The sequence below is a fragment of the Enhydra lutris genome, unplaced genomic scaffold (genome assembly GCF_002288905.1).
Source record: "Enhydra lutris kenyoni isolate GAN:26980312 unplaced genomic scaffold, ASM228890v2 scaffoldscaffold21, whole genome shotgun sequence".
NCBI lineage: Eukaryota > Metazoa > Chordata > Mammalia > Carnivora > Mustelidae > Enhydra > Enhydra lutris.
The window spans coordinates 12,299,387-12,327,263 of record NW_019154105.1 but is presented as its reverse complement, the minus strand read 5'-3'; the positions used below and the strand labels follow the sequence as shown (position 1 = coordinate 12,327,263).

The window sequence follows — 27,877 nt, the reverse complement described above, 5'->3', positions numbered from 1 at the left end:
ACTAGAATTAGAGTCCCCAGTCAATGAGGCATCAAAGTAGCAGTGGTTGTATGGAGTTAATTCTAATCTCTCAAACAATAATGGTTATGGTATGTTTTGAAAGGCAGGTTTTATCTTCACTTGACATTTCCTAGTTAATGAGCCAGAATTAGTGTATTTCCTTTTGGTTTTGTTATAAATAAGCCTTCCAGCTTGGGGACATGAAGATGATGGAATGTAAGTGATTTGTGAAGAGATGTCCTGGTGTGAGTTAGCCATTTTTGGGACTGGAGAAGAAGTGTGGTCATCATTCACCAGTGAACATGGTATGCTAGATCCAGTAGGAGGGACTAATTTATTTGTGTTCTTTTATGCATACAGTGAGGAATAATAGTCATACTCTTTTAATTGGATTGAAATATAGGTAGGGTTAAAGCAGTAATTTCACCTGATTCACCCTAAAACATTCCAGGCAAACTATAGTAGCAGTAAAAGCCTGTCTTTCCAAATCATATTTTTGTTCAAGTTTTTCTCCTTTTATAGTTAGAGATTTAAAATCTGAAATACATATATATTAGCTAGATAAACTTTTATTTGTGAATCTAAATAAAAATAAAGTATGCTTTCCTATAAATAAGAAAGGCCTATGCTTATATTTAAAATGACTATTTAACATTTTATTGTACACTAATGTTATATGCCTTTTATCTTAAAATATTATAAGTAATTAAAATTACTATGGTTTATGTTTTTAAGTGTAATCTTTTATGTTTCTGAATTCCATTAAGGAGTAATAAATGGAACACACTCTATACTAAACTCTATTGTTCCCAGATGATTTCTGAGTTAGAATTAGTTTTACAGTTAATGTTAAGATTTTTTTTAAGATTTTATTTATTTATTTGTCAGAGAGAGAGAGCGAGCGAGCACAGGCAGACAGAGTGGCAGCCAGAGGCAGAGGGAGAAGCAGGCTCCCTGCTGAGCAAGGAGCCCGATGTGGACTCGATCCCAGGACGCTGGGATCATGACCTGAGCTGAAGGCAGCCGCTTAACCAACTGAGCCACCCAGGTGTCCCAAGATTTTTTAAAATAAATAATTTTAGGTATTTTCTTGGAAAATCCTAAGAGTCTTTATGGTTCTGTCTTTTGCATCAATAGTTTTCAAATCAACAATAAAATTTAATGGCATACCATGAAATAAGGTAGAGTTCTGAAAAATTACAGAACTTAATCTTATTTAGTAAAATGAACCAAATTATCAGCAGTAACAACCCAACAATAGTCTAATGCATTAGCTATCAAGATCATCATTTACGAGAAACAGAAAATCATAGTCAGCCTAATTGAAGCTCTTAACACTAGTTCCAGCTCCTGAAATAATGGTATCTATAATATTTTGAAAATTATGACTTAAACATTCATTTTTTTAAGATATTTATTTATTTGACACAGAGAGATATTTATTTATTTGACAAGTAGGCAGAGAGGCAGGCAGAGAGAGAGGAAGGGAAGCAGGCTCCCTGCTGAGCAGAGAGCCAGATGTGGGCCTCCATCCCAGCCCCCTGGGATCATGACCTGAGCTGAAGGAAGAGGCTTTAACCCACTGAGCCACACAGGTGCCCCTTAAACATTCATCTTAATAAAAGTCACTTGATTGGAATGTGTGTGAGAGGCAGCAACAGACTACTAGCATTGAATTTTTAGTTTGGAATCAAGGCAAAGATTCCCTTTTGGAGAGCAATACATTGACCCTTTTGTCTAAAATACTCTGCAAGTAGGGCTTAGAATAGATGGTTTTACATAGATTAGTTTCACCAAAAAAAGCTACACAAATTGCATTTGAGTTGACCTTCTTATCTACCTCCTGAATTTCAGCATTAGGCCATACAAATGGGATGTTTGAACCTCTCAATGAAAATAATTGAGTCTGAGATAACGTGGAAACAAATTTAAATATAAGGCACTTATACACATTCGGAGTAAATACTGGGAAATCTAGATGAAAAATATGCCTTGATAACATATGATATTAGGAAAGAACCATAAAAATGTTTGGCTTAGAATGTAATTAGGCATAATACATAGTTCAAAAAAGAGGAGAGTTGAAGTAAAATAACAATGCAGGGGTTTGGGGTGCCTGGGTGACTCAGTGGGTTAAAGCCTCTGCCTTCAGCTCAGGTCATGATCCCAGGGTCCTGGGATCCAGCCCCACATCTTAGGATCCAGCTCCCCGTAGGGCTCCCTGCTCAGCAGGGAGTCTGCTTCCTCCTCTCTCTCTGCCAGCCTCTCTGCCTACTTGTGATCTCTGTCTGTCAAATAAATAAATAAAATCTTTAAAAAAAAGAATGCAGGGGTTATGAATAAAAGATTTAAAAATTAGGTTATAAAACAAAAACTGATGATAAAGGGTACAGGTGAGCTGTTGAAATAAATTGACAAAAATACCTCTTAAAGGATTAATAATAAAATTAGAAATTGTAATTTTCTAATGTCAAAGAATAAATTTACTAATTAATGGATTGAGGAAATTCCAGCGAATTAAGAAAAGTAGAAAATGATTAGGACACTTAGAAAATGATAGAGAACAAGAACCAAAATATTTTAACATATAGAATGCTGAAATTTGGTGTCTCTGAAATAGACATAAAAAGTGAAACCAACAAACATTTTGATAAATAACAAAAAAATTTTCTGAGAAGAAAAATAATTTTTATTCCAAATTAACAGTATTGAAAAAACATACTATAACCCAAGGGAAATATAGAAAATAACTTATCAATATACATCATTAATTAGGTTTCTACACTTTAAAAAAAAATTATTTTTTCCAGACTGAAAAAAAAACAAACATAAATGATCAGACAGGCTTCAAATTCCTATAGAAGGATTTAAAGCCAGAAGACCATGAGTCATATTTACACAATTCTGAAGAAAAGAGAGCTAAATATCTTAGATTCAGAGAGGTGAGATATCTTCCTTTTCATTTTTTTAAGATTTTATTTATTTATTTGACAGAGAGAGAGCGAACAAAAGCAGGGAGAGCAGCAGGCAGAGGGAGACTGGAGAAGCAGGCTCATGGAGCAGGGAGCCCAACACAGGGCTTGGTCCTGAGCTAAAGGCAGATGCTTAATGACTGAGCCACCTAGGTGCCCCGAGATATCATTCTTATATTAAGGCAATCAGAAAATATTGTTAAACTTGATCTCAGGAAATTTGATATCCATGAGTCTTTATTGAAAGGAAATTTCATATAATATATTCAGTTAAGAATGATTCTAAAATATTTTAGAATAAAGAATCTCAGAATTAATGGCAAATGTCGATTCCTTTAAGATAAAGCAAAAAGGCTAAATTTGAGGAAAATAAGCAGCTAAATATTGACAAATTAAAATCTTAAGTAGTACATATTAGAGATGAGATTATTTCTATTTTTTGGAAATGAGATTATTTCTATGGCAGTTCAACTGTTGCTAAAATCAAAAATGCATAAAAATGAAAACTTAAAACTGGATTCATGTATTAATTATTAATCTTAATGAGATTTTTCAGAGAAAAAAAAAGATATAATGATATGTACCTAACGTTAAATATAGTTTATAGATTCATTTCAATTAATCTTTAACTAAGACAAAATTCAAAATTTTGTTTAAGAATTCATACATAGTAATAACCAGTATTTATAAAGTTATTACCTACTCAGTATCTCTCCTCCCTCTGTATATGCATATAGTGATGAATGATATATAGCCAATGCTAATGATGGCCATTTTTGAATGATAAATGAATTATCATTATCAAAGTGAATTGTCACTTCCAATTTTGTACTTACTGAATGGTTATAATATTTAAATAGGTATATATATTTGTGTCTATATGAATAAGCAGATTGTTCAAAAAATGTCTAAGAATTTATGTGATCATTAAAATGATTGATTTTGAAAAAAAAGGGTTGATAAAATATTTGAAGTAATAGTATTTTTTCCCCAATTTCAGCAAATTACTTCAATGTTTGGAAAATGAAATAATAAAGTGGTTTTCATATTGGTCATGTTATAGTTGTTACTTGAAATTAAATCTGTTAACAAAATCATGAGACATTGAACACTTCCAAGTATGATGGGTAGCATAATCAATGGTAAGGCTTTAAAAACAGTAATACTTACGAAGGTTCATTAATGACTGTTCTCAAGGCATTGAGCAGATCTTCACTGGTCATTGTGTTTATGTCCACCTCCACAGCCGCTCCTTTGGCCTTCATGTGAGCGATGTTATCAGGTTGATCAGCAAACATAGGAAGTCCCACCATAGGAATCCCATGGTAAATAGCTTCATAGATCCCATTGGTTCCACCGTGAGTGATAAAAGCTTTTGTTTTGGGATGACCTAGTTTAGGAATTGGGTGAGGATTTCATTATAATAAGGTAACAGAATTTTAGGGAGAGATAGGGGGAAATTACAGATTAACTCAACAAAGAAAGCATTTTCTTCTGAGAGCACATGGACTCTTGGCTATCTCAGAAAACTATGACCCCAGGAAAGTAGGGAGGAATTAGCTTCCTCTGCCTTGTCTGGAAGAACTTTACTGAGGAGGAAATATCTGAACTGAGACTGAAACTTGAAGAGTAATGAGGGTCTTAACTGAAATGCTCTTTTGTGAATCAAAGAAAGCATTGAGTCTATAAAATTAACTGTCAATTCTCAAATTATTTCTGCTTTAAAACTGCAAGTAAAATGTGATATTTTAATTTTTTCTAGCTTTATTTATTTATTTTTTAATTTTATTTTAAATTCCAGTATAGTTAACATACAGTGTTATATTAGTTTCAGGCGTACACTATAGTGATTCAACACTTCCACACATCACCCAGTGCTCATCACAAGTGCACTTCTTAATCCCCATTGCCTATTTTATCCATCCCCCCACGCACATCCCCTCTGATGACCATCATTTTGTTCTCTAAAGTTAAGAGTATGTTTCCTGATTTATCTTTCTCTCTTTTATTTTTCTTTTGCTCTGTCTTTTGTTGTTATTCCTTAAATTCATATTAGTGAAATCATGTAGTATTTATCTTTCTGACTTATTTCTCTTACCATTATACTCTAGCTTCATACATTTCCTTGCATATGCAAAATTTTGATGGCTGAATAATATTATTTACATATACAGATCAATCAATAGATTTATATATCTATTATCTATCTATCTATCCATCTATCTAATCTATCATCTATCTATCTATATCACCTCTTTATTCATTCATCAGTCAATGGACATGAGCTGTTTCCGTATCTTGGCTATTGCAAATAATGCTGCTATTATATAGGGGTGCCTATATACCTTTGAATTAGTGTTTTTGTATTCTTTGGATAAATACCCAGCAGTGTGATTACTGGATTGTGGGGTAGTTCTTTTTTTTTTTTTTTTTAACTTTTTGAGGAAACTCCATACTGTTTTCCACAGTGGTTGCACCAGTTTTCATTCCCACCAACAATGCAAGAGAGTTCTTTTTTTCATATCCTCTACAACATTTGTTGTTTTTTGTGTTTTTAATTTTAACTTAAAATGTGACATTTTAAACTATTAAATATTTATTGAATTATTTGCTGTTGAACAGTTGCTTTACTTGTCCATTATCCAAAAGTACAGTTTTCTTTCCCTCAGTCTTACCAAGAAGATCATTTTGGGGTATCCAATCATAGAGACGAGTGTTGTGTCCTAATGTGGCTGGTTTCTTTCCTTTGTATCTCCATAAAACCTGTCAAAGACAGTGCTTTAATTTTGCAAGTAAAAACACATAGTGAGGTCATCTTAATGCTGTAGAGTTTATAAATCATGTGGCCTGCTACTACTTTATGTGATAGTGAGAGAAATGGACATAAGGGTTAGTTTGCAAACACGGAGATATAGTAGGTCTGTTTATATCAACCCTGTCAAAAAGGGTTTGAACTAATCTATTATGTATAGTTTTATCATTTTTATATTTATCACTTACAAGTTTTGAGGTATGAGATTATAAGTGAAGGTATATAAAATAGAAAGACTAGTTTCATCAATCAGAGCATGGGGGTTTAAAAGGCATTAAAATAAACATGAATATTGTGTGAATTTACTAATGTCATAAGGCTATCCTAACTTTCATGTTTCAATTATAATGCTTTCCAAAACTATAATTAGTTTTAAATTTTTGTTGTCTGGTTGTTGAATGATTGTCTTTCCTTCTTTCTTTCCTCTCTCCTTCCCTCTACTTCCCTCTCCTTCCTCCCTCCCTTCCCCCCTTCCTTCCTACCTCTTTCTTTCTCTAGCACTTTCTATAGTTTTCGAGGGAGGAAATAAATTTGCTTTATTTCATTTTTTAATGAAGTATCATGTTAGGATGTTAGCCTTTTGTTATATACTTTTTGCAGGTGGGGGGACCTCTGTAATACTAAGTTCAGATTAAATATTAATAGATGGCAAACTTATTTTTAAGTGTTTATTTTATTCAACAATTCCATACCTCACCCACTGATCATCATGACAATGCACTCCTTAATCCCCATCACCTGTTTAACCCTTCCCCCCACCCACCTCGCCTCTAATAACCATCATTTTGTTCTCTATAATTGAGTATGTTTCTTGTTTTTTTTTTTCTCTCTTTTTCCCTAGTGCTCATTTGTTTTGTTTCTTAAATTCTACATATGAGTGAAATCATATGGAATCCGTCTTTCTTTGACTTATTTTGCTTAGCATTATACTCTTTAGCTCCATTCATGTCTTGGCAAATGGCAAGATTTCATTCTTTTTTATGGTTGAAAAAATATTCTATTGTGTATATTTACCACACCTTTTTTTTTTCAAATTTTTATTTACATTTTCATTAGTTAACATATAGTGTAGTGTAATATTGGTTTCAGTAGAATTTAGTGGTTCATCACTTACATAATACCATATCTTCTTTATCCATTCATCTGTCCATGGATAAATATAATGTTTCCATAATTTGGCTATTGTAAAGCTGCTATCAACATTGGGGTGCATGTTTCCCTTTGCATTAGTATTTTTGCATCCTTTGGGTAAATACCCAGTAGCACAATTACTGAATCATAGAGTAGTTCTGTTTTTAACTTTTTGAGGAATCTCTGTACTCTTTTCCACAGGGGCTGCACCAGTTTGCATTCCCAACAGTGCAAGAGAGTTCCCTTTTCTCCATATTCTCAGGTGGCAAACTTTAAAAAAAAAAAAAGTTTAGAAATGAAAATTCAAAGGTTTAACAGACCTAATTAGTATGCTTATCTTTATGGAGTTTTATATATTTGAACTAATATACCAACATGAAAAGTTCTGGAGTATTCCATAAATAGGTGTATATAAAGAGTAGAAATCTAGAACTATAATGACAGCAAAGTTAAAGTAAATTGAATATCATAAATCAGAAAATATATATTATTTGATAATAATAATATTAGGATTTTTAACTGTTTTTAACTGTAGAAATTCCAATTTAGAAAGTCTAGGCTTCTACTTCTAAATCAACTAGATCTTGATATATTGGCAATAAAACTTAAAAATAGAAAATATACCCTTGAACATAATTCCTATCTACTCTGTGTATAACATCTCTCTTTTCCTGGACCTTGGAGCTAACACACTTGAGAATTTGGGGGAGTACTCAATGCAGGTCATAAGATTTCAAATAGCAAAAAGTTATCGGGATCCTAACATTTTCATCTATATTTCACTGAAAATAAATGATCATATAAGGAGATGTATTTCCATAATAATGCAAAGGCTTACTAAGCAAATGATTACATGTGCCTCAATAGACCATTTTAATGTTTTAAGGAATTTGTATTTGAAGGTGGTACCAGTTATGCTCAGTGCTTCAGCTCTGATCTAGAAAAAGTACTGTTAGTCACATTTTCACTCCAATTGGCAAAGCAGCTATTCACCAGGACCCAAAGTTGTACTGACCTTCTGTGGAATCTGGGCAAGGGCTGAGGCAATGAGATTGGCTTTTTCATCTGTGAGGTTTTTGACCATTGATCCCAGAGAAAACACCACAACACCATCTTCACCTGAACTTTGGACAAATTCTTCCATTTCCTACAACGATAAAATTCTCTTTATCACAAACATGTAGGATCACGGCGGGGGCGGGGGAGAGTTCACCTATTCTTCTAAATAGCAGAGTCAAGAGAAGTGTCAGAAATGTAAGACTGGTTCTGTTTTCTGCCACAGAGAACCATCTAGTATCTTTAAGAGGAAATATGTTTCTGGAAAACTGTGGCTTAAATATATAATAAGCGATCACAAATAAAGGCATAGAGACAAACCATTATACAAAGTGAATAAGCAATAAGAGACAGCTCTTCTCATGGTTCATGGAAATCTTGCCCTCAAGGCTTAATTTTATGAACCACAGAGATGTTTGCAAACTCAAAAATATTCCTTGTAAGGAAGCCCAAAAAAGGGTCCTAACTAGGCTTTTAAAATGTGTATCATGTCAGTTTATAGCCAATAAATTATGAATAAATCAATCTAACTCCCTGTTAGGCATTCAGGATATTTTTCTCGTGTTTATTCTTTCCTGATTAATGAGGCTAAAAATGATTTTTTTTTAAAGATCTTATTTATTTATTTGACAGACAGAGATCACAAGTAGGCAGAGAGGCAGGCAGAGAGAGAGGAGGAAGCAGGCTCCCTGCAGAGCAGAGAGCCCGATGCGGGGCTCAATCCCAGGACCCTAGGATCATGACCTTAGCCGAAGGCAGAGGCTTTAACCCACTGAGCCACCCAGGTGCCCCCTAAAAATGATTTTTTTAAAGAATTGAGATATATAGTAATACATGTTAAAAGTAAACTTCTATTTTTTAAATCATGATAACATTTATGAAACAGTGCTTCTCTACCTTCCCACAAGTAGCTGAAGCACCTTAATTTGAAACTTCTCTACAAATAAACTTCTCTACAAATAAAATCCCCTGGGTCTCCAGTTATAGTTGTGCAAGTTGGGCACTGCAAAGTCTGGTCTGAGGTCTTTTGCATTCTCATTTATGTGAATATCAACTTCTAGAGATGTGTCATGCATTTCCTATGCAATTATTTGTGGCTTCCCTGCAATATTTCTCAATATATTTATTCATTTCTCAATTATATTTATTTATTTATCAATGTATTTCTCAATTTAAGGCTAATAAAATTACTAGGAGAAGGATGATGTCATAAATAAAAGCTGACTGCTCTTTTAGTTTAGATAATGTTAGGAGACTATCTTTGAAGTCCCAGGAACTGGTATTTTACCATTTTGATTCCTCTCCCTAAGAGAGTGATTTAATAAACACACACACACACACACACACACACACACACACACACGTACGTATATGAAGACTTACACATCTAAAAGTTGGATCCTTGTTTTGGATGTCTTTCATTGCTTTTTTTTCTGTGTGTGCAGTGACTGGCATAATTTTTTCATCAGAGGGATAAGCTGTGATTGATGTTCATATTGCCCAAATGTTTGTATTAGTAACAGGGTTTGGAATGGAATAATTTCCCCCTCTTGTAAAACATGTTTGAATTGTTTTGTGAAATTGTGTAGATGAAAAGTGAAGATGGGAAGATGAATATAATAGTGTGGCATGGGGTATTATCCACTGAACCAAAGAATATGCCCTCTTTCTATACCTTTGTTTAGATATTGGTTTATTTTTTGCCATAATAACACTCAACAGAGCTGACCTGCAGCTATAACTTCACTGGTAAGAAAAGCATATTCAGAATCATAAAATAAAATTTAAACTTAAATATGCATCTTACCCTAAATAGAAATCAAAAACTATCCTGAGAACACTATTTAACCTACAGACTTCTACAGAGGTTATGTTCACTTATCTACAACCCAAGCAAATGAGTGTCCGCCTCCTCAATCCGTTGATAACAGTAGTTAATGATAAAGATAGTTAAATACAATATTCCAATATTTTTTGCCATGTTTATCTATTTTCTTCTACTTCTCAATATGGCCTCTTCCAACATTTTTGGCTGTCCATATTTATTTGTTGGTGACTTTGGAATGTGGTACCATTTTCATTTCAGAAAAACCAGACATCATGATCTTAAAGAAAGAATTCAGTGTTCAGGTCTCTAAGTCCTATGACTTCTTTATTTTTATGACTCCTAATCTGTTTCTAATGCTCTTTGCTAAAACCTAGACCTTGTATTACCCAAATGATTACTAGAAATATTCACTTGAAAATTTCTTTGGCTCCTTAAAGTGAATAGGTCCAAAACTGAATTCATCATTCTCATCTCAAAAAAGTTTTTCCTTAAATTAATTTTTATCTTGGTAACAATTACTATTTCCAAGAAGTGCTACCTGATTTCATGTCTTCTGTCAACACTTACTTCTTACTGACGAAACTCTGGAATCTATGTGAGCGTTCTCATGAAAAGCATCTTTATCACTTAAGCAATCATAGTAACTTTCCCAATTCATAACTCCATCATTCTTGTTAGGAAAACTATAGGAATCTCCTAAGTAATTTCAAAGACTTTGGCTTCCTGTTGCTTCAGTCTAGTACCCAAACTGTAGACACTCTGATATTTTAACTTGCCCCTTGAATCACTTCTTCCTTTAGCCAAAATATCAAAGTGAAGTCCAAAAAAGGTAATATCAGTCATAAGAGACCCCTATGATTTGTAGAGTTGGAGTAATAAATAGCATTTCTCTGTTACTGAGGCAGTACACTTTAAAGAAAAATCAACATTATATCATAAGGCACAAAAGAAATCCTCCACGTAATAGACCTACCTTAGGTAATGGTTTGGCAGGTTTACAATGCAGCCCTCCTACAAACTCAAAGTTAGGTAAGTATGGACGAGGAAATTCAAAATCCCAGTATGTCCTAATTAGCCAAATTTCTGCTTTTCCCATAATCTCACATAATGTAGTGGGTCTTCCTGGAGAAAATGAAAAAAATTGTGTGGAGGTTATTAGTGTATATGCTTTTTGGGATACAATTTACACTAATTTACTGACAAGCTATTAAGAACAAAATAAATCTAAGTCTTCTAGATTATTTATCACATCTAGCTGTTAAAAGGAAGGGAAAATTAACATGCTAAGGAGGGAAAAAGAAAGAGAATGAATGAAGAAAGGAAGAGAGGGAGGGAGGGAGGGAAGTAAAAAAAGAAAGAAAAAAAGGAAGAGAGAGAGGGAAGAATAGAGGGAAGGAGGGAGAGAGGGAGGGAGGGAAGAAAAAGGAAGAGAAGAAGGATGAAAAGTGACAAAGAGGAAGGTTGAGAGGATTTTTGGGTAGAGAAAGTAATGTGCAAGTGTAGTTTGACAAGAACAAATTCAATAAAATTTTAACCAGAACTCCATTTACTGATGAACTTAATACTCATTGTTTCTCTCCAATTAAATGACAGATAATAGGTTAGCCCCACTGTATCAACATCAAATTCCCTCTCAATGGTTTCTAACTTCTAATTAGGAATGTATCTCCACCTTCTGGCTTGTTATAGTCTCTGGTTCACTCATAATGTTAAAGAACCCCACCAGCATTTGTTTGCTTCATCTTCCTGAATCAAGTCCCATCCCTTTCTACCACAATTGATTTGCCACTAGTTTCTTAGTTGAAATTCCCTGAATAATTCATACCCAATACAACCCCCTTTGGAATGTGAAATATACATATACATACCATCAATGTCATAGTTATTTCAGTGTTACCTTTAAATGATGATTTTTGAAAGGGAGATTCTAAGTATTAACTTTAGAAGATTTACAGAGGGGAAGAATGAATATTTGCAAGTGACCAAGTCAACAATATTTGGACACAGAAAACATGTTTTGCATCTAAATAAATAAAAACTCATATAAGAATTCTCCTTTCTTAAAGATTACAACCAAAATTGGTGATCATATACAACTCAGACTGGATAGCTTCTTTTTAGAGTCATTGCTTTGTAGTGTTTGAATTTACATCTGAGGTTATAAATGCAAATGTCTTAATTTGATGATGAGGAAGAATTTCTCAAGGACACTCAAGTTGAAATTGCCAGAGACTGGATAAAAACACCACTTCACAGCTTCTACATCAATATATTTAAGTACTTTAGAGGTTTGTCCCATGTGTGTGATGTCCTTTCTTGATTACCAATGCCTTAGATGAAATTATTGTATATAACTTATAGACCACATTTTGAGAAATACTTAAAGTATTTACTAAAATTCTATATTTGAAGCAGTGATGCATGGTTACAAATATAAGGTCAATGAAAAGTAAAAAGAATAAAATTTAACAAAAGTATACAAATATTGGCAAATAATTTCATAAGACAATTTAAATGTTATATTGAGGGATTATAAAACAAAATATAGAATTAAATTTTACCACTAAGCTTTTCCTATAATTAAATGATTCACACAAGCCATATTATGAATACAGTGGAGAATTATATAAATGAGGTATTAAATTTGAGTTACCATGTAAATATTATTAATGTTTTAATATAGTGTTATAAACCTACATGATGAGTCTACTAAGGTGATTTTTAATTTCAAAGAGTTCTTAGAGGTAACCTGACTTTATAGCAAAATGCTTTACAGTAAGCCAGATAGATAGGAGTGAATTTCAGTAGAGGACATTTACCAGTTTCTCAGAGATAAGTCATGTTAGCTGGGTAAATATCTAGAGAAAACCTTTCAAGGCTAAAGTTATTAATTTCTTTTTGAAGATGTGTGAGGAAACTAACATGTATAATTTCTGGATCATTGTTTAAAAATTAATACTTTACTTTTTCAGAACAGTTTTTGGATCAGAGTAAAATTAAAGGAAAGGTGGAGATGTTTCATATCTCCTTGTCTTCACACATGCATACTCTCCATTATTAAAATCCCCAAACATAGTGATTCATTTGTTATAATTAATGAACTTACACTGGCACATTGTATCATCTGAAGTCCATAGTTTACATTATAGTTAACTCCTGGTGTTGTTAATTTTATGAGTTTGTACAAATGTATAATATATAATGATATTTTCACTGCCCTAGAAGTCCTCTCTGTTCTGCCTATTCATTTTTCTTCCCACCCTACTCCTGAAAATCATTAATTTTTTTTGTTGTCTTCATAGTTTTGCCTTTTCCAGAATGTCATATAGTTGGATTTATATAGTAGTAGTCTTTTCAGATGGCATTCTTTCACTTAGTAATATGCATTTAAGGTTTTTCAATGTCTTTTTATGGTGTGATAGCTCATTTATTCTCAGCATCAAGTGATGTTTCATTGTGTAGATCTACCAGTTTATCCCTTCACCTACCAAAAGACATCTTGATTTGCTTCCAAGTTTGGGCAAATATGAGTAAAACTGCTATAAATATCCATGTGCTCATTTTTCTGTGGACATAAGTTTTCAGCTCATTTGGGTAAATACCAACAACTATGATAGTATGGTAAGAGTATGCTTAGTTTTGTAAGAAACCAACAAAGTGTCTTCCAAAGTGGCTGTACCATTTTGCATTCTCATTAGCAGTAAATGAGTTCTTTTTCCACAACTTGCTAGCATTTAGTATTTGTCACTATTCTGCATTTTGGCCATTCTAACAGATGTGTAGTGTTACTCATTATTTTAATTTACATTTCCCTCATGACACATGATATAGAGCATCTTTTTGTATGCTTGATTGCCAACTATATATTTTCCTTGATGAGATGCCTGGCTTTGCCCCATTTTTGATGGTGATATATGTTTTCTTACAGAGTTTTAAGATCATACACACACACACACACACACACACACACACACACACATACACATCAGAGGGAGAGAGAAAGAGAGAGAGAAAGAAAATCTTAAGCAGGTTCTATGCCCAGTGTGGAGCCTGACACAGGACTCAGTCTTACAACCCTGAGATTATGACTTGAGCTGAAGTCACTTGAGCTGAAGCAACCAAGAGTTGGTTGCTTAACTGACTGAGCCACTCAGGCACCCTTAAAAATATTTTAGATAACAGTCTTTTATCAGATGCACCTTTTGCAAATATGTTCTGTCAATCAATGTCTTATCTTTAAATTTTCTTAACATTGTCCTTTATACAGTGGAAGTTTTTAATTTTAGTGAAGTCCAGCCATATTCATTATTTCTATTGTGTGCCTTTGGTGTTGTGTATAAAAAAATCATTATTATACCCAAGATCATCTAGAGTTTTCCCTAGGTTATCTTCTAGGAGTTTTATAGTTTTGCATTTTACCTTTAGATCTATGATTCATTTTTAGTTAAATTTTGTGAAAGGTGCAAAGTCTGTACCTACATTCTTTTTTTGCATGTGAATGTCCAGTTGTTCCACCATCATTTCTTGAAAAGACTATCCATTGTACTACTTTTGTTTCTTTGTCAATAATCAATTGACTACTTTGTTTGGGTCTATTTTTGACCTCTGTATTATTTCCTTTTCTTGTCTTATTCCCTTAGCTAGAACATTCAGTATTATGTTGACAAGGTGTAGAGAGAGATGACATCTTGCCTTTATCTAATCTTGGAAGAAAAGCTTTCCATGCCCCATTATTAAAGATGATTTTAGCTGTAGGTTTTTTGTTTCGTTCTGTTGTGTATTTCTAGCTATAGGTTTTTGTTTTGTTTTGTTTTGTTTTTCTTGTTGTGGATATAATTTATCAAGTTGAAGAAGGTCCTTTCTATGCCTAATTTACTGAAAGTTTTAAACATGAGTGGTTTTTGGATTTTGTCAAATAATGTCAAATTTATTCATCAGCAACATTCTGAAACATTAGTTAAAGCTCAGGACAGCTATGACCTCTCAATTCTGTGTTTAGGATTTACTGCTGGCAGAGGCAAACAGGGGTTTTCTTGCAGTTTTAGGTTGGTTAATAGACCATCGGCCTCCTTCCACTGGCATCAAGGTATTTACATAAAAATGACCCATCTGAGGGGGAATCTAAGCAGTAAAGTCAAGTAAAAATGAAGATTACTGAATGTTGAACCAGTCTCGTATACCCAGGATAAATCCTACTTGATGGTGGTATATAATTTTTTATACACATTGTTGGATTCAATTTGTTAACATTTTGTTAAGGATTTTTAGATTTATGCTTATGAGAAATATTGGTCTATACTTTTCTTTTATTGTAATGTATTCATCTGGTTTTGATATTTGAGTAATGTTGGCCCCATAGAATGAGTTAAGAAGTATTCTTTCTGCTTCTATCTTCTAAAAATGATTGTAGAAAATTAGTATAATTTGTTATTAAATATTTGGTAGAGTTCACCAACAAACATAACTGAGCCCAATGCTTTCTGTTTTGAAAGGGTAATTATTAATTCAGTTTAGTAGATATAAGCCTTTATAGATTGTCTACTTCTTGTATGAGATTTGGCAGATTATGTATTTTAAGGAATTAAATTTTTCAAGGAATTTGTATTTGCATTGATTTGTAATACATATTCAAGTGTTAGTTACAGGTCAGTAAGATAAGCAGACCTAAAGAAAATGGAATTGCTATTCACCTCAGAAAAGGTCTGAGGATAAAGGCTAAATGATTCATCAGTTTTAGAGAACATTATGGCAAGGATATAAGTGCAAAAAATTTAGGACAACATGTTTTGTAATACCAAAGTTGGAACAACCCAAGTAGCTCTAATGACTAGACCAGTTCAAAGATTTGTTACATCCATTAAAATGAATACTACTATATGAATGTAAAGAACAATGTAAATTTCAAAGTATTTTATAGACAGATGTAAAATCTAGATTTGGTGAAAAGAAAGGCAAAAATGAATATTTAGGGGGAAGAGGCAAAATGGCAGAGAAGTAGCAGACTGAAATGACATCAGGTCACAGGAGTTCAGCTAGATAGATATCAAATCACTCTGAACACCTACAAACTTAACAGGATATCAAAGAGAAGAAGAGCAGCAATTCTAGGAACAGAAAATTGACCTCTTTCTGAAAGGTAGGGCCTGCAGAGAAGTGAATCCGAAGCAATGGGAAGATAGACCACAGGGGGATGAGCCGGCTCCCAGCAAGCAGTGGAGAAGTGGAGCACAAAATCAGAACCTTTAGAAATCTGTTTCACTCAAGAGGGACATCACTTGAGAGGCTAAGCAGGGATGGAGCCTTCATGGGGACAGTGTGGTCTCAGGTCCCACAGGGTCACAGAAAGATCGGGGGTGTCTGAGTGTGATAGAGCTCCCAGGTATAAGAGCAGGGAAGCCAACTACAGAGATAGAGCCAAGGAGTGAACTCTCAGCTCAGGGTTACCTTAAACTGTGATCTGCTGCATACTCGGGCCACTGCTCTTTGAGCAGGGACTCCACAAGTGGTAGATCTGGGGAGACTCACCTTCCTCCTCTGGAGGAGCAGCATAGCAGGAATCTGTTGTGTTTGGAGACTCCAAATGGGGTTGTGCACCAAAGATAGAAACACTCAGTAACAGGCCAGGTGAGCTCAGAGCGCAGCCGGAGAACAGGGAGACAGGAGTGATTGACTGCTTTTCTCTGAGGTCACATGGAGGAGTGGGGCCCTGAGCTTTTGGCTCCTCTGGGCCAGAGATTGGGAGCCACCATTTTCATTCCTGTCCTCCAGAGCTTCACAGAAAAAATTCAGGTAACAAAAGCTCCCAAGAGCGAATCCGAGCAGATTTCTTAGCCTGGACCCTGGCAAGCGTGATGCAATTCCACCTCAGGCAAAGACACTTGAGAATTACTGCACCAGAACCCTCCCCCAGAAGATCAGCAAGAGCATCCAGCCAAGACCAAGCTCACTGATCAAGGAGAACAGCAGAACTCCAGAGCTAGAGGAAAGCAATTCATGGAATTCATGGCTTTCTCCCCAAGATCCTTTAGTCTTGCAAAGTTAAATTGAATTTTTTCCACTTTATTTTTTTCTTATTCTTTTTTTTAACTTTTCTTCTTTCCTCCTTTAATGTTTTTTAACTAGTTCATCTTAACAATACCTTAATTTAAAAAAAAAAACCTTTTTAAACCTTTCTTATTATAGTCATATTTTATCCTTCATTGTATATAACCTTATTTTTTTGTATACATACAGGTTTTTTTTTTCTTAAAATTTTTGGAATATAATTTCTTCTAATAGATCAAAGTATACCCTAAATCTAGCACAGGGTTTTGTTCTAGTCTCCAGCCTGAGCACATTCTCTCCTCTCTTTTTATTTTTTCTTTCTTTTTCCAAGCAACTTAACATATCAATTAGTTTTTTTAGAATTTTTTTTTTAGTTTTCATCTTTACAGTCATATTCCATCCCTTCATCATGTTTATCCTTATTTTTGTATATACATAAGTTTTTCTTTTTAAATTTTGGGAGGTAGTTTCCTCTAAGAGATCAGAGTACACCCAAAATCAAGTGGGTGGCTCTGTTGGCTTCACTAGTCTAACACATATATATTTTTAATTTTTTTTTATTTCTTTTTAAAATTTCTCCTCCCCCCACTTGGAATCTCTTCTATTTGGTTAGCATACATTTTTCAGGGTCTTTGCCACCCTTTTAGTATTTTATTCTCTCATTCATATATTCTTATCTGGATAAAATGACAGGGTAGAAAAACTCATCACAAAAAAAAAAAGAAGAAGAAGAACAAGAGGCAGTACCGACAGCTAGGTACCTAATCAATATAGACATTGGTAATATGTCAGATCTAGAATTTAGAATGATGATTCTTAAGGTGCTAGCTGGACTCAAAAAAGGCATGGAATATATTAGTGAAATCCTGTCTGGGGAAATAAAATCCCCTGCTTGATAAATAAAAGACCTAAAATCAAACCAAGTTGAAATAAAAAAAGCTATTAATGAGGTGCAATAAAAAATGGAGGCTCTTACTGCTAGGATAAATGAGGCAGAAGAGAGAATTAGTGATATAGAAGACAAATGACAGAGAATAAAGAAACTGAGCAAAAGAGAGACAAAAAACTACTAGACCATGAGGGGAGAATTTGAGAGATAAATGATACCATAAGATGAAACAATATTAGAATAATTGGGATTCTAGAAGAAAAAGAAAGAGAGACGGGGGCAGAAGGTATATTGGAGAAAATTATAGTAGAGAATTTCCCTAATATGGCAAAGGGAACAAGCATCAAAAACCAGAAGACACTGAGAGCCCAACCTCAAAATCAACAAAAATAGGTCCATACTCTATCATTTAATACTAAAATTTACAAGTATTAGTGACAAAGAGAAAATCCTGAAAGAAGCTTGGGACAAGAAGTATGTAACTTACAATGGTAGAAATATGAGATTGGCAGCAGACCTATCCACAGAGACCTGGCAGGCCAGAAAGGACTGGCATGATATATTCCCAGCACTAAATGAGAAAAACATGCAGCCAAGAATACCATATCCAGCTAGGCTATCATTGAAAATAGAAGGAGAGAGAAAAAGCTTCCAGGACAAACAAAAATTTTAAAAAATTATAAACACCAAACCAGCTCTACAGGAAATATTGAAAGGGGTCCTGAAGCAAAAAGAGAGCCTAAAAGTAGTAGACCAGAAAGAAACAGGGACAATATACAGTAATAATCACCTTATAGGCAATACAGTGGCACTAAATTCATGTCTTTCAATAGTTACCCTGAATGTGAATGGGCTAAATGCCCAAGACACGGGGTATCAGAATGGATAAAAAAGCAAGACCCATCAATATGCTATTTACAAGAAACTCATTTTAGACCCAAAGACACCTCCAGATTTAAAGTGAGAGGGGTGGAAAACCATTTACTATACTAACGGACATCAAAAGAAAGATGGGACAGCAATCCTTACATCAGATAAATTAAATTTTAAGCCAAAGACTATATTAAGAGATGAGGAAGGGCACTATATTTTACTGAAAGTGTTTGTCCAACAAGAAGATCTAACAATTTTAAATATCTATGCCCCTAACATGGGAGCAGCCAATATATAAACCCATTAATAACAAAATCAAAGAAAACACACCAACAATAATGCAATAATAGTAGGGGACTTTAGCACCTCCCTTACTGATATGGACAGATCATCCAAGCAAAAGATCAACAAGGAAATAAAGGCCTTCAATGACACACTAGACCAGATGGACATCACAGATATATTCAGAACATTGCATCCCAAAGCAACAGAATACACATTCTTCCTTAGTGCACATGGAACATCCTCCAGAACAGATCACATCCTGGGTCACAAATCAGGTTTCAACCAGTACTAAAAGATTGGGATCATTCCCTGCATATTTTCAAACCATTATGCTCAAAATTAGAACTCAATCACAAGGGGAATTCTGGAAAAAACCTCAAATACATGGAGGCTAAAGAGCATCCTACTAAAGAATGAATGGGTCAACCAGGAAATTAAAGAAGAATTGAAAAAATTCATGGAAACAAATGAAAATGAAAACAAAACTGTTCCACATCTTTGAGTCACAGCAAAGGCATCCCTTAGAGGAAAGTATATAGCGATACAAGATTTCTCAAGAAACAAGGAAGGTCTCAAGTATAGAACTTAACACTACACCTAAAGGAGCAGGTGAAAAAACAGTAAAGAAAGCCTAAGCCCAGTGGGGGAAAAGAAATAGTAAAGACCAGAATAGAAATCAATGAAATAGAAAGCAGAAGAACAGTAGAACAAATCAATGAAACTAGGAGCTGGTTCTTTGAAAGAATCAATAAGATTGATAACCCTGGCCAGACTTATCCAAAAGAAAAGAGAAAGGACCCAAATAAGTAAAATCATGAATGAAAGAGGAGAGATCACAACCAACATCAAAGAAATACAAGCAATTGTAAGAGCATATTATGAGCAACTAACTATACGCCAGCAAATTTGACAGTCTGGAAGAAATGGATGCCTTCCTAGAGACATATAAACTACCAAAACTGAGCCAGGAAGAAATAGAAAACTCTAACAGACCCATAACCTGTAAGGAGATTGAAGCAGTCATCAAAAATCTCCCAGCAAACAAGAGCCCAGGGCCAGACAGCTTCCCAGGGGAATTCGACTAAACATTTAAAGAAGAATCAATGCCTATTCTCCTGAAACTCTTCCAAAAAATAGAAATGGAAAGAAAACTTCCAAACTCATTCTATTTGGTCAGCATTATCTTGATCCCCAAAACCAGACAAAGACCCCAACAAAAAGGAGAATTACAGACCAATATCCTTGAGGAATACAGATGTGTAAATTCTCACCAAAATACTAGCCAATAGGATCCAACAGTACATTAAAAGGATTATTCACCACGACCAAGTGGGATTTATTCCAGGGCTGCAAGGTTGGTTCAACATCTGCAAATCAGTCAATATGATGCAATACATTAATAAAAGAAAGAACAAGAACCATATGATCTTCTCAATAGATGCTGAAAAAAACATTTGACAAAGTGGGGCATCCTTTCTTGATCAAAACTCTTCAATGTGTAGGGATACAGTGTACATACCTCAATATCACCAAAGCCATCTATGAAAAACCCACAGCAAATATCATTCTCAATGGGGAAAAACTGAGAGCTTTTCCGCTAAGGTCAGGAACACAGCAGAGAGGCCCACTATCACCACTGTTATTCAACATAGTACTAGAAGGCCTAGCATCAGCAATCAGACAAGAAAAAGAAATTAAAGACAGCCAAATCAGCAAAAAAGAAGTCAAACTCTCCCTCTTTGGAGATGATATGATACTTTATGTGGAAAACCCAAAAGACTCCACTCCAGAACTGCTAGAACTCATACAGGAATTCAGTCAAGTGCCAGGATATAAAATCAATGCACAGAAATCAGTTGCATTTCTATATACCAACAGCAAGACAGAGAAAGAGAAATTAAGGAGTCAATCCCATTTACAATTGCACCCAAAACAATAAGATACTTAGAAATAAACCTAACCAAAGAGGCAAAGAATCTGTACTCAGAAAAGTACTAAATACTCATGAAAGAAATTGAGGAAGATACAAAGAAATGGAAAAACGTCCCATGCTCATGGATTGTAAGAAGAAATATTGTGAAAATGTCTATGCTACCTAAAGTAATCTACACATTTAATGCAATCCCTATCAAAATACCATAATTTTTTTTCAAAGAACTGGAACAAATAACCCTAAAATTTACATGGAATCATAAAAGAGCCCAAATAGCCAGAGGAATGTTGAAAAAGAATGCCAAAGTTGGTGGCATAACAATTTCAGACTTCGAGCTGTATTTCAAAGCTGTCATCATCAAGAGAGTATGGTTCTGGCACAAAAACAGACACATAGACCAACTGAACAGAATAAGGAGCCCAGAAATGGACCCTCACCTCTATGCTCAACTAATCTTTGACAAGCAGGAAATAATGTCCAATGGAAAAAAAGAGAGTCTCTTCAATATATGGTGTTGGGAAAATTGGACAGCCACATGCAGAAGAATGAAAATGGGTCATTTCCTTACACCACACACAAAAATAGACTCCAAATGGATGAAAGACATCAATGTGAGAAAGGAATCCATCAAAATCCTTGAGGAGAACAGAGGCAGCAACCTCTTTGACCTCAGCCACAGCAATTTTTTCCTAGAAACATAGCCAAAGGCAAGAGAAGCAAGGGCAAAAGTGAACTATTGGGACTTCATCCAGATCAAAAGCTTTTGCAGAGCAAAGGAAATAGTCAACAAAACCAAAAGACAACTGACGGAATGGGAAATGATATTTGCAAATGACATATCAGATAAAGGGTTAGTATCTAAAATCTATAAAGAACTTATCAAACTCAGCACCCAAAGAACAAATAACCCAATCAAGAAATGGCAGAAGACATGAACAGATATTTCTGCAAAGAAGACATCTAGCTGACCAACAGACACATGAAAAAGTGCTCCACATCCCTTGGCATCAGGGAAATACAAATCAAAACCACAAGGAGATACCACCTCACACCAGTCAGAATGGCTAAAATTAACAAGTCAGGAAATGACAGATGTTGGAGAGGATGCAGTGAAAGGGAAACCCTCCTACACTGCTGGTGGGAATGCAATCCGGTGCAGCCACTCAGGAAAACAGTATAAAGGTTCCTCAAAAAGTTGAAAATAGAGCTACCCTATGACCCAGCAATTGCACTACTGGGTATTTACCCTACAGATGCAAACGTAGTGATCTGAAGGGGCACGTGCACCTGAATGTTTATAGCAGCAATGTCCACAATAGCGAAACTATGGAAAGAACCTAGAAGTCCATCAACAGATGAGTGGATAAAGAAGATGTGATATATATATATATATATATATATATGAATACTATACAGCCATCAAAAGAAATGAAATCTTGGCTCTTGCAACAACGTGGGTGGAACGAGAGGATATTATGCTGAGCGCAATAAGTCAATCAGAGAAAGTCAGTTTTCATATGATCTCCCTGATATGAGGATTAGAGAGACAGAGTGGGGGTTAGGAGGGTAGGGAATATAAAATGAAACAAGATGGGATCAGGAGGGAGACAAACCATAAGAGACTCCTAATCTCACAAAACAAACTGAAGGTTGCTGGGGCAAGGGGGAGAATGGAGAGGGTGGTTGGGTTATGGACACTGGGGAGAGTATGTGATATGGTGAGTGCTGTGAAGTGTGTCAGCCTGGCAATTCACAGACCTGTATCTCTGGGGCAAATAATACATTATACGTTAAAAAAATTATTAATAAAAATGAATATTTAGTAATCCCTCCTATTGACAAAGAAAAAAGTTGTATATAAATACTTTTATTTAGTAATGCATAGATAATGTCTTGATGTAAATACAAGCATAGTTAATATTACTTACATAGGAGAAATATGAAGCCCATTATCATTCATTATATATAGTTTTGTTCTGTTTCCATTTTTTAGCCATTTGTGCTAGTTATTTTTATTATGAAATTGAGAATGAAGTTATACTCATGATGATTCAGAATTCTCTGATGAAGAACAGGTGGGAATGCAGGATTGAAAATCAAGAAAAGTACATACAGCAAATAAACAAACAAACCTGTTAATGATGATAAAATTAAAAATTTGCCATAGATCCTAAGGACTACATTTATTTCATAATATTTAAATACAGAATCTTATACCTTTCCCCTATTTATGCATACCATGACAAATGGCCTGAAAATTTATTGATTAGAACTGGGAAACATCTCAAATTATTAGGATATATTTATCTTTCTATGTCTTGCATTTATTTCTGAGAATAGAAGTGATGCCAAAACCCTGTCTTCTTTATTTTAAATCCATTCAGCACTACACACTGCTTACACTCAGGTAGTGCTTCCTGGTTCTTAAATTATTTATGGTGAAATCAGAATAGTATAAATTTAAATCATGTATAAAGCTAAGGATTTTAAAAATGGATTCTTTTGAATATTAGCTTGTGAAATAAAGCATCTATTGGAAAGTCAGTGTTATGGACTGACTTGTGCTCCTCTAACATTCATATGTTGAAATCTGATTATATTTTGAGATAGGTCCTTTAAAGTCAGAATAAACTCTTAAATTCAAATGAGGTCCTAAGAGTAGGCCCTAATCCAATATCACTGGTCTCCTCATAAGAAGAGGAAGAGACACTGGGTTTATGCATGCACAGAGGGAAGACCATGAAAAGATATAGCAAAAAAAAAAAAAAAAAAAAAAGAGAGAGAGAGAGAGAGAGAAAGAAAGGCAGACCATGTACAAGCTAGGAGCACGGGCCTCCAGAGAAACCACTACCTCTGGCAACACATTCTTTGGTCTTAGATTTCTAGCATCCAGAACTATGAAAAAACAAATTTTTGTTGTTCATAACACTTAGTCTGTGGTATTTAGTTGTGGCAGACAACAAAATAATATAATCAGGGAGTTAAGTTAGTCAATATTTCTAATACCCAACTTTTGCTTGTTTCTTCATTATTCTCAAAAACAGTTGGAGTAGAAGCCAGCCTCAGTTGATGGAATCAAATGAGAGTTATATATATATAACTTGCAAAGCAAAACCATTCTTTATTAGAAAAAGCAAGCAATTAAAAATAGAATATGTATTGTATAATTAGTGAAGTAAAAAAATGCTGTCTTTCGGGGCGCCTGAGTGGCTCAGTGGGTTAGGCCACTGCCTTCGGCTCAGGTCATGATCCCAGGTCCTGGGTTCGAGCCCCACGTTGGGCTTTCTGCTCGGCAGGGAGCCTGCTTCCTCCTCTCTCTCTGCCTGTGTCTCTGCTTACTTGTGATTTCTCTCTGTCAAATAAATTAAAAAAAAAAAAAAAAAAAAAAAAAGCAAGCATGGTACTTGGGTGTAACTTTAGAAAAAAAAAAGAAAAGAAAAAAATGCTGTCTTTCAACAACTCAAGCTATAAACTTTTTTAGTTTTCTATTTAATTTTTCAGGTGTCTGTGTAGTACTCCCTTAGGAAGTATAAAACATCTAGAAAGCTTTTCAGTATGACCAGCTATGATGAAACAGTTCACATAAGACTTAGTGAAGTTTCATCCCACATTTATGAAAGAGATAAGAATGGCAGGGACTCTGGTCCAACAGAAGAATAATATACATTTTGAATAATAATCCATGAATCTCAAAATTCATGGGTCAAAATTCCAAGTAAACCATATGCCAAAGCTAATCCCATAACTAATGTAGTTCAGGTTTCAGCTTATTACTGGAATCAGACAAGGATATTATCTTACCCTTACAACAAACATTACACTTTTTTTGATTAATAAAAAGTCAAATCTCCTCCGCTATGAAAACTCAGTATACAAGACTTATTTGTGATATCCTATATCTGATTTAAAAAAATAATCTTCCATTAGACTGGCATTTATTAATGTATTTTATATTTTGTTTTGCTTTGATAAGTCTTATGTATTGAGGTATCTTACAAAATGGTTAGATGACTGTAAAAAAAAGGGTGAACATGACAATATCTTTCTTGCCTCTCCCTCCCAATTAGTTATTGATAATAATAGTTCATTGCCATCACCTACAAAGTTTTACGTGGGCCTGAAATTTTTAAGACTTTACATTTTCCTAGACTTTTCTTAAACTGCTTAAGTTTCTTTACAAAACTACTTTTAATGAAAAGCTGTCTCTTACCTAATGCTTCACTGTAAAACTGGTCCCAAACCTGAGTGTCCAGTTGGTGGATCCAGAAGTTAATGAAGATGGAAAACATTACATTTTTTACCCTTTGCAGAAAGGTCATTCTGTCTGTTAGTCCTGCCATGGAAACAGGCACATAGGAAAGTGGAGCTGGAAGTTTCCCACAGTATTTCTCCACAGTGTCACCTATAGAAAACCTTAGTGTGTACACAAAAGGGACTTTCAGTAACTCAGCAATCAGCTCTCCACAGGGTAATGCAGGATCTATGACCATTACATCGTAGTTGGTTTCCTGGAGTTTCTTCATGAATGACTTGTTGTAGACTACACTCTCACACTGAAGTTTTAATATTCCAGTTACCTGAACAAAGAATTCTTGCAGTTTTATGGCTGACTGCCATCGTGACAATGTTGGCATAACATTAGCAGCCATGTCTAAAAAAGCATTCAATGTTTCTTCAGCCTCCTCTTTGTTATGTGGTATAGGGATTACCTCAAATTTCAATGTGGAAGGCTTGCTGTAGTCAATGATGATACTCCTTGGAGAAACCAACACAGTCACCTTGTGGCCCCTTTCCGTGAGCTTCTCCAGAGTAATCCTCATATTGAGCCAATGGCTCATGTCACAGGGCCACACCAGGACCTTCCCACAAAATCCACAGCTAGCACAGCAGAGCTGCAGCAGTACAATTGCTGAAATCCATTTCTTAGACACCATAACAGCAGTTCTGTCACACACTGCTCTAAGGGAGGTTAAATGTTTGCTGGGCATGGAAAGGAAGAGGCAGTTTAGATAGAGATCAAGTTAAAAATTAATTTCTATGGACTCTGAAAAACAATCTGAAGGTTTTGAAGAGGTGGCGGGGTGGGAGGTTGGGGGAACCAGGTGGTGGGTATTAGAGAGGGCACGGATTGCATGGAGCACTGGGTGTGGTACAAAAACAATGAATACTGTTATGCTGAAAATAAATTAAAAAATGATAAAAAAAATTAATTTCTAGAGTTAGGAAATGACTATGCATAGAGGACTTTGTCAATGTTGTTGACAGGGCAGAGCACTATAGAATATTTGTTCAGGAGAAGATATGAAATATTTAAATATTTTGGAGGAAGTGACTGCAGCATTGTAGGAGTTAGTTTTAAATATATTAAAATAAAAATGATATATTTTAATTGATAATTTTTAAATATAATAGAAGAACCCATTTAATTAAGTCTAGTATATAATATGGTATATCTTGTGGAACATGATGACTGATAATTTGGGGAAACAAAAATGTAGGTCTTGACATAAAGTTGGTCACATACCAGTATATAGATAAGATGCATGCATCACATAATAACAGGAAGAATATGATAAATATATTAAGGTACAGCATTTCAGGGCCCCAGAAGATGTTGTCACTCCAACGTGAAAAAAAAAAAAATCACACAAAACTTCAGGGTGTAGGATGTATTTTACCTGAGACCAGAAACAAAGGTGACAGAAGAAGCATTTTGAAAGAGAATGGAAGAAAAGGAGAAAATGAATGCTGATATGGAAATAATGGCCATTTACATATACAGTTATCAGTTCAGTATTTTTAGAGTGAAGGCTTACACAGAATAATACAGATAAGGAAAATACTAGTTAAAACAGAACAGTTTGGAGAGTCTTGAATGCTATATTTTGGGTTCAATTTTAATTTTCACAAAGAGGTATAATAAGATTTACAAATCAGGTTTGAAAAATGATCATATGTGTCCTCTAAGCAAACTATTCTAGCTTCTAAATGGGATTTGAGTGGTAGAGAAAAAACAATGTGTAAGGGGCTAAAAGTAAATATTAAGAAAGCAAGGTCTGATGAGAGTATCAGGGAGACTATAATATTGGTTTGTGAATGGAAAGCATAGAATGATGGCCTTATGATTGATGAGAAGTGAGAGATGACTGGTAATTAAACAATAAGGAAGTGCTCAGTTTATAGTTTGAGCAACCCGAGTATGATAATGACTAAGCAAAACCATGGTGTTCTAAATGAATAGTAGCTACGGAATGACTTTTGACCTGCAGTGTATGAGTTTGATTGGACATGTCTGTGGAAATACTAATTTTTTTTCTGTGAACACTAAAATCTGAAGGGGAGGATAAAATTTAGAAATACAGATTTTGCGTGCAGTCATCCATCTATATTTAACCCAGTCTCAATTCCTCTACAAATCCTTTAATACTTCATACTTTCAAGAAGCAATTTTTATGAAATGATCTGATATGTGGAATTTAAGAAACAAGGCAGAGAGGATCGTAGGGGAAGAGAGGAAAAAATGAAACAAGATGAAACCAGAGAGGGAGACAAACCATAAGAGACTCTTAATCTGGGAAAACAAACTGAGAGTTATTGGAGGGGAGGAGGGAGAGGAGGAGAGGTGGTGGGTGATGGACATTGAGGGTGGTATATGTTGTGGTGAGCACTATGTGTTGTGTGAGACTGATGAATCACAGACCTGTACCGCTGAAACAAATAATACATTAAATGTTAATTAAAAACAAACAACAAACAAAAAGAAACAAACAAAAAACAATTTTTAACACACAGTTTATGCCAGTTTCTGTACCGTACACAGGACATAAACAAGAAAGATCACTTCCAGTTCAAAATGACTTCACAGATTACTGCAGAAAACATCAGTTAAACTAGTACATATTCTACAAACATGAGGGAGATGGATCTTAGATGGTCAGGATGAATCAAGGAGGGCAAGCACAGGAAGGAGGTTGCTTGGTGGAGGAAGAAAATGATGAATTGATGCTTTAGCTAAATCTTTAAGAGCGGTATTTAGCAAGTTGAAAAATATCAC

At 34.8% G+C, this 27,877-nt stretch overlaps 1 protein-coding gene across 5 annotated transcripts in view; it reads right to left on the bottom strand.

The window, feature by feature from the left end:
- Positions 1-27,877, bottom strand: part of LOC111149084 (UDP-glucuronosyltransferase 2A1) — a 62,115-nt gene that overhangs the window by 1,285 nt on the left and 32,953 nt on the right. For 2 of the 5 annotated variants that reach the window (XM_022505995.1, XM_022505992.1), the window contains exons 2-5: positions 10,773-10,921; positions 7,931-8,062; positions 5,648-5,735; positions 4,143-4,362 (exon numbers count right to left, since the gene is read on the bottom strand). In XM_022505995.1, the coding sequence (XP_022361703.1) occupies positions 4,143-4,362; positions 5,648-5,735; positions 7,931-8,062; positions 10,773-10,921 (589 nt within the window). Of the gene's footprint in view, positions 1-4,142; positions 4,363-5,647; positions 5,736-7,930; positions 8,063-10,772; positions 10,922-25,033; positions 25,778-27,877 lie in introns of those variants that run through there. The other 3 variants (XM_022505996.1, XM_022505991.1, XM_022505994.1) reach the window with 2 other exon arrangements.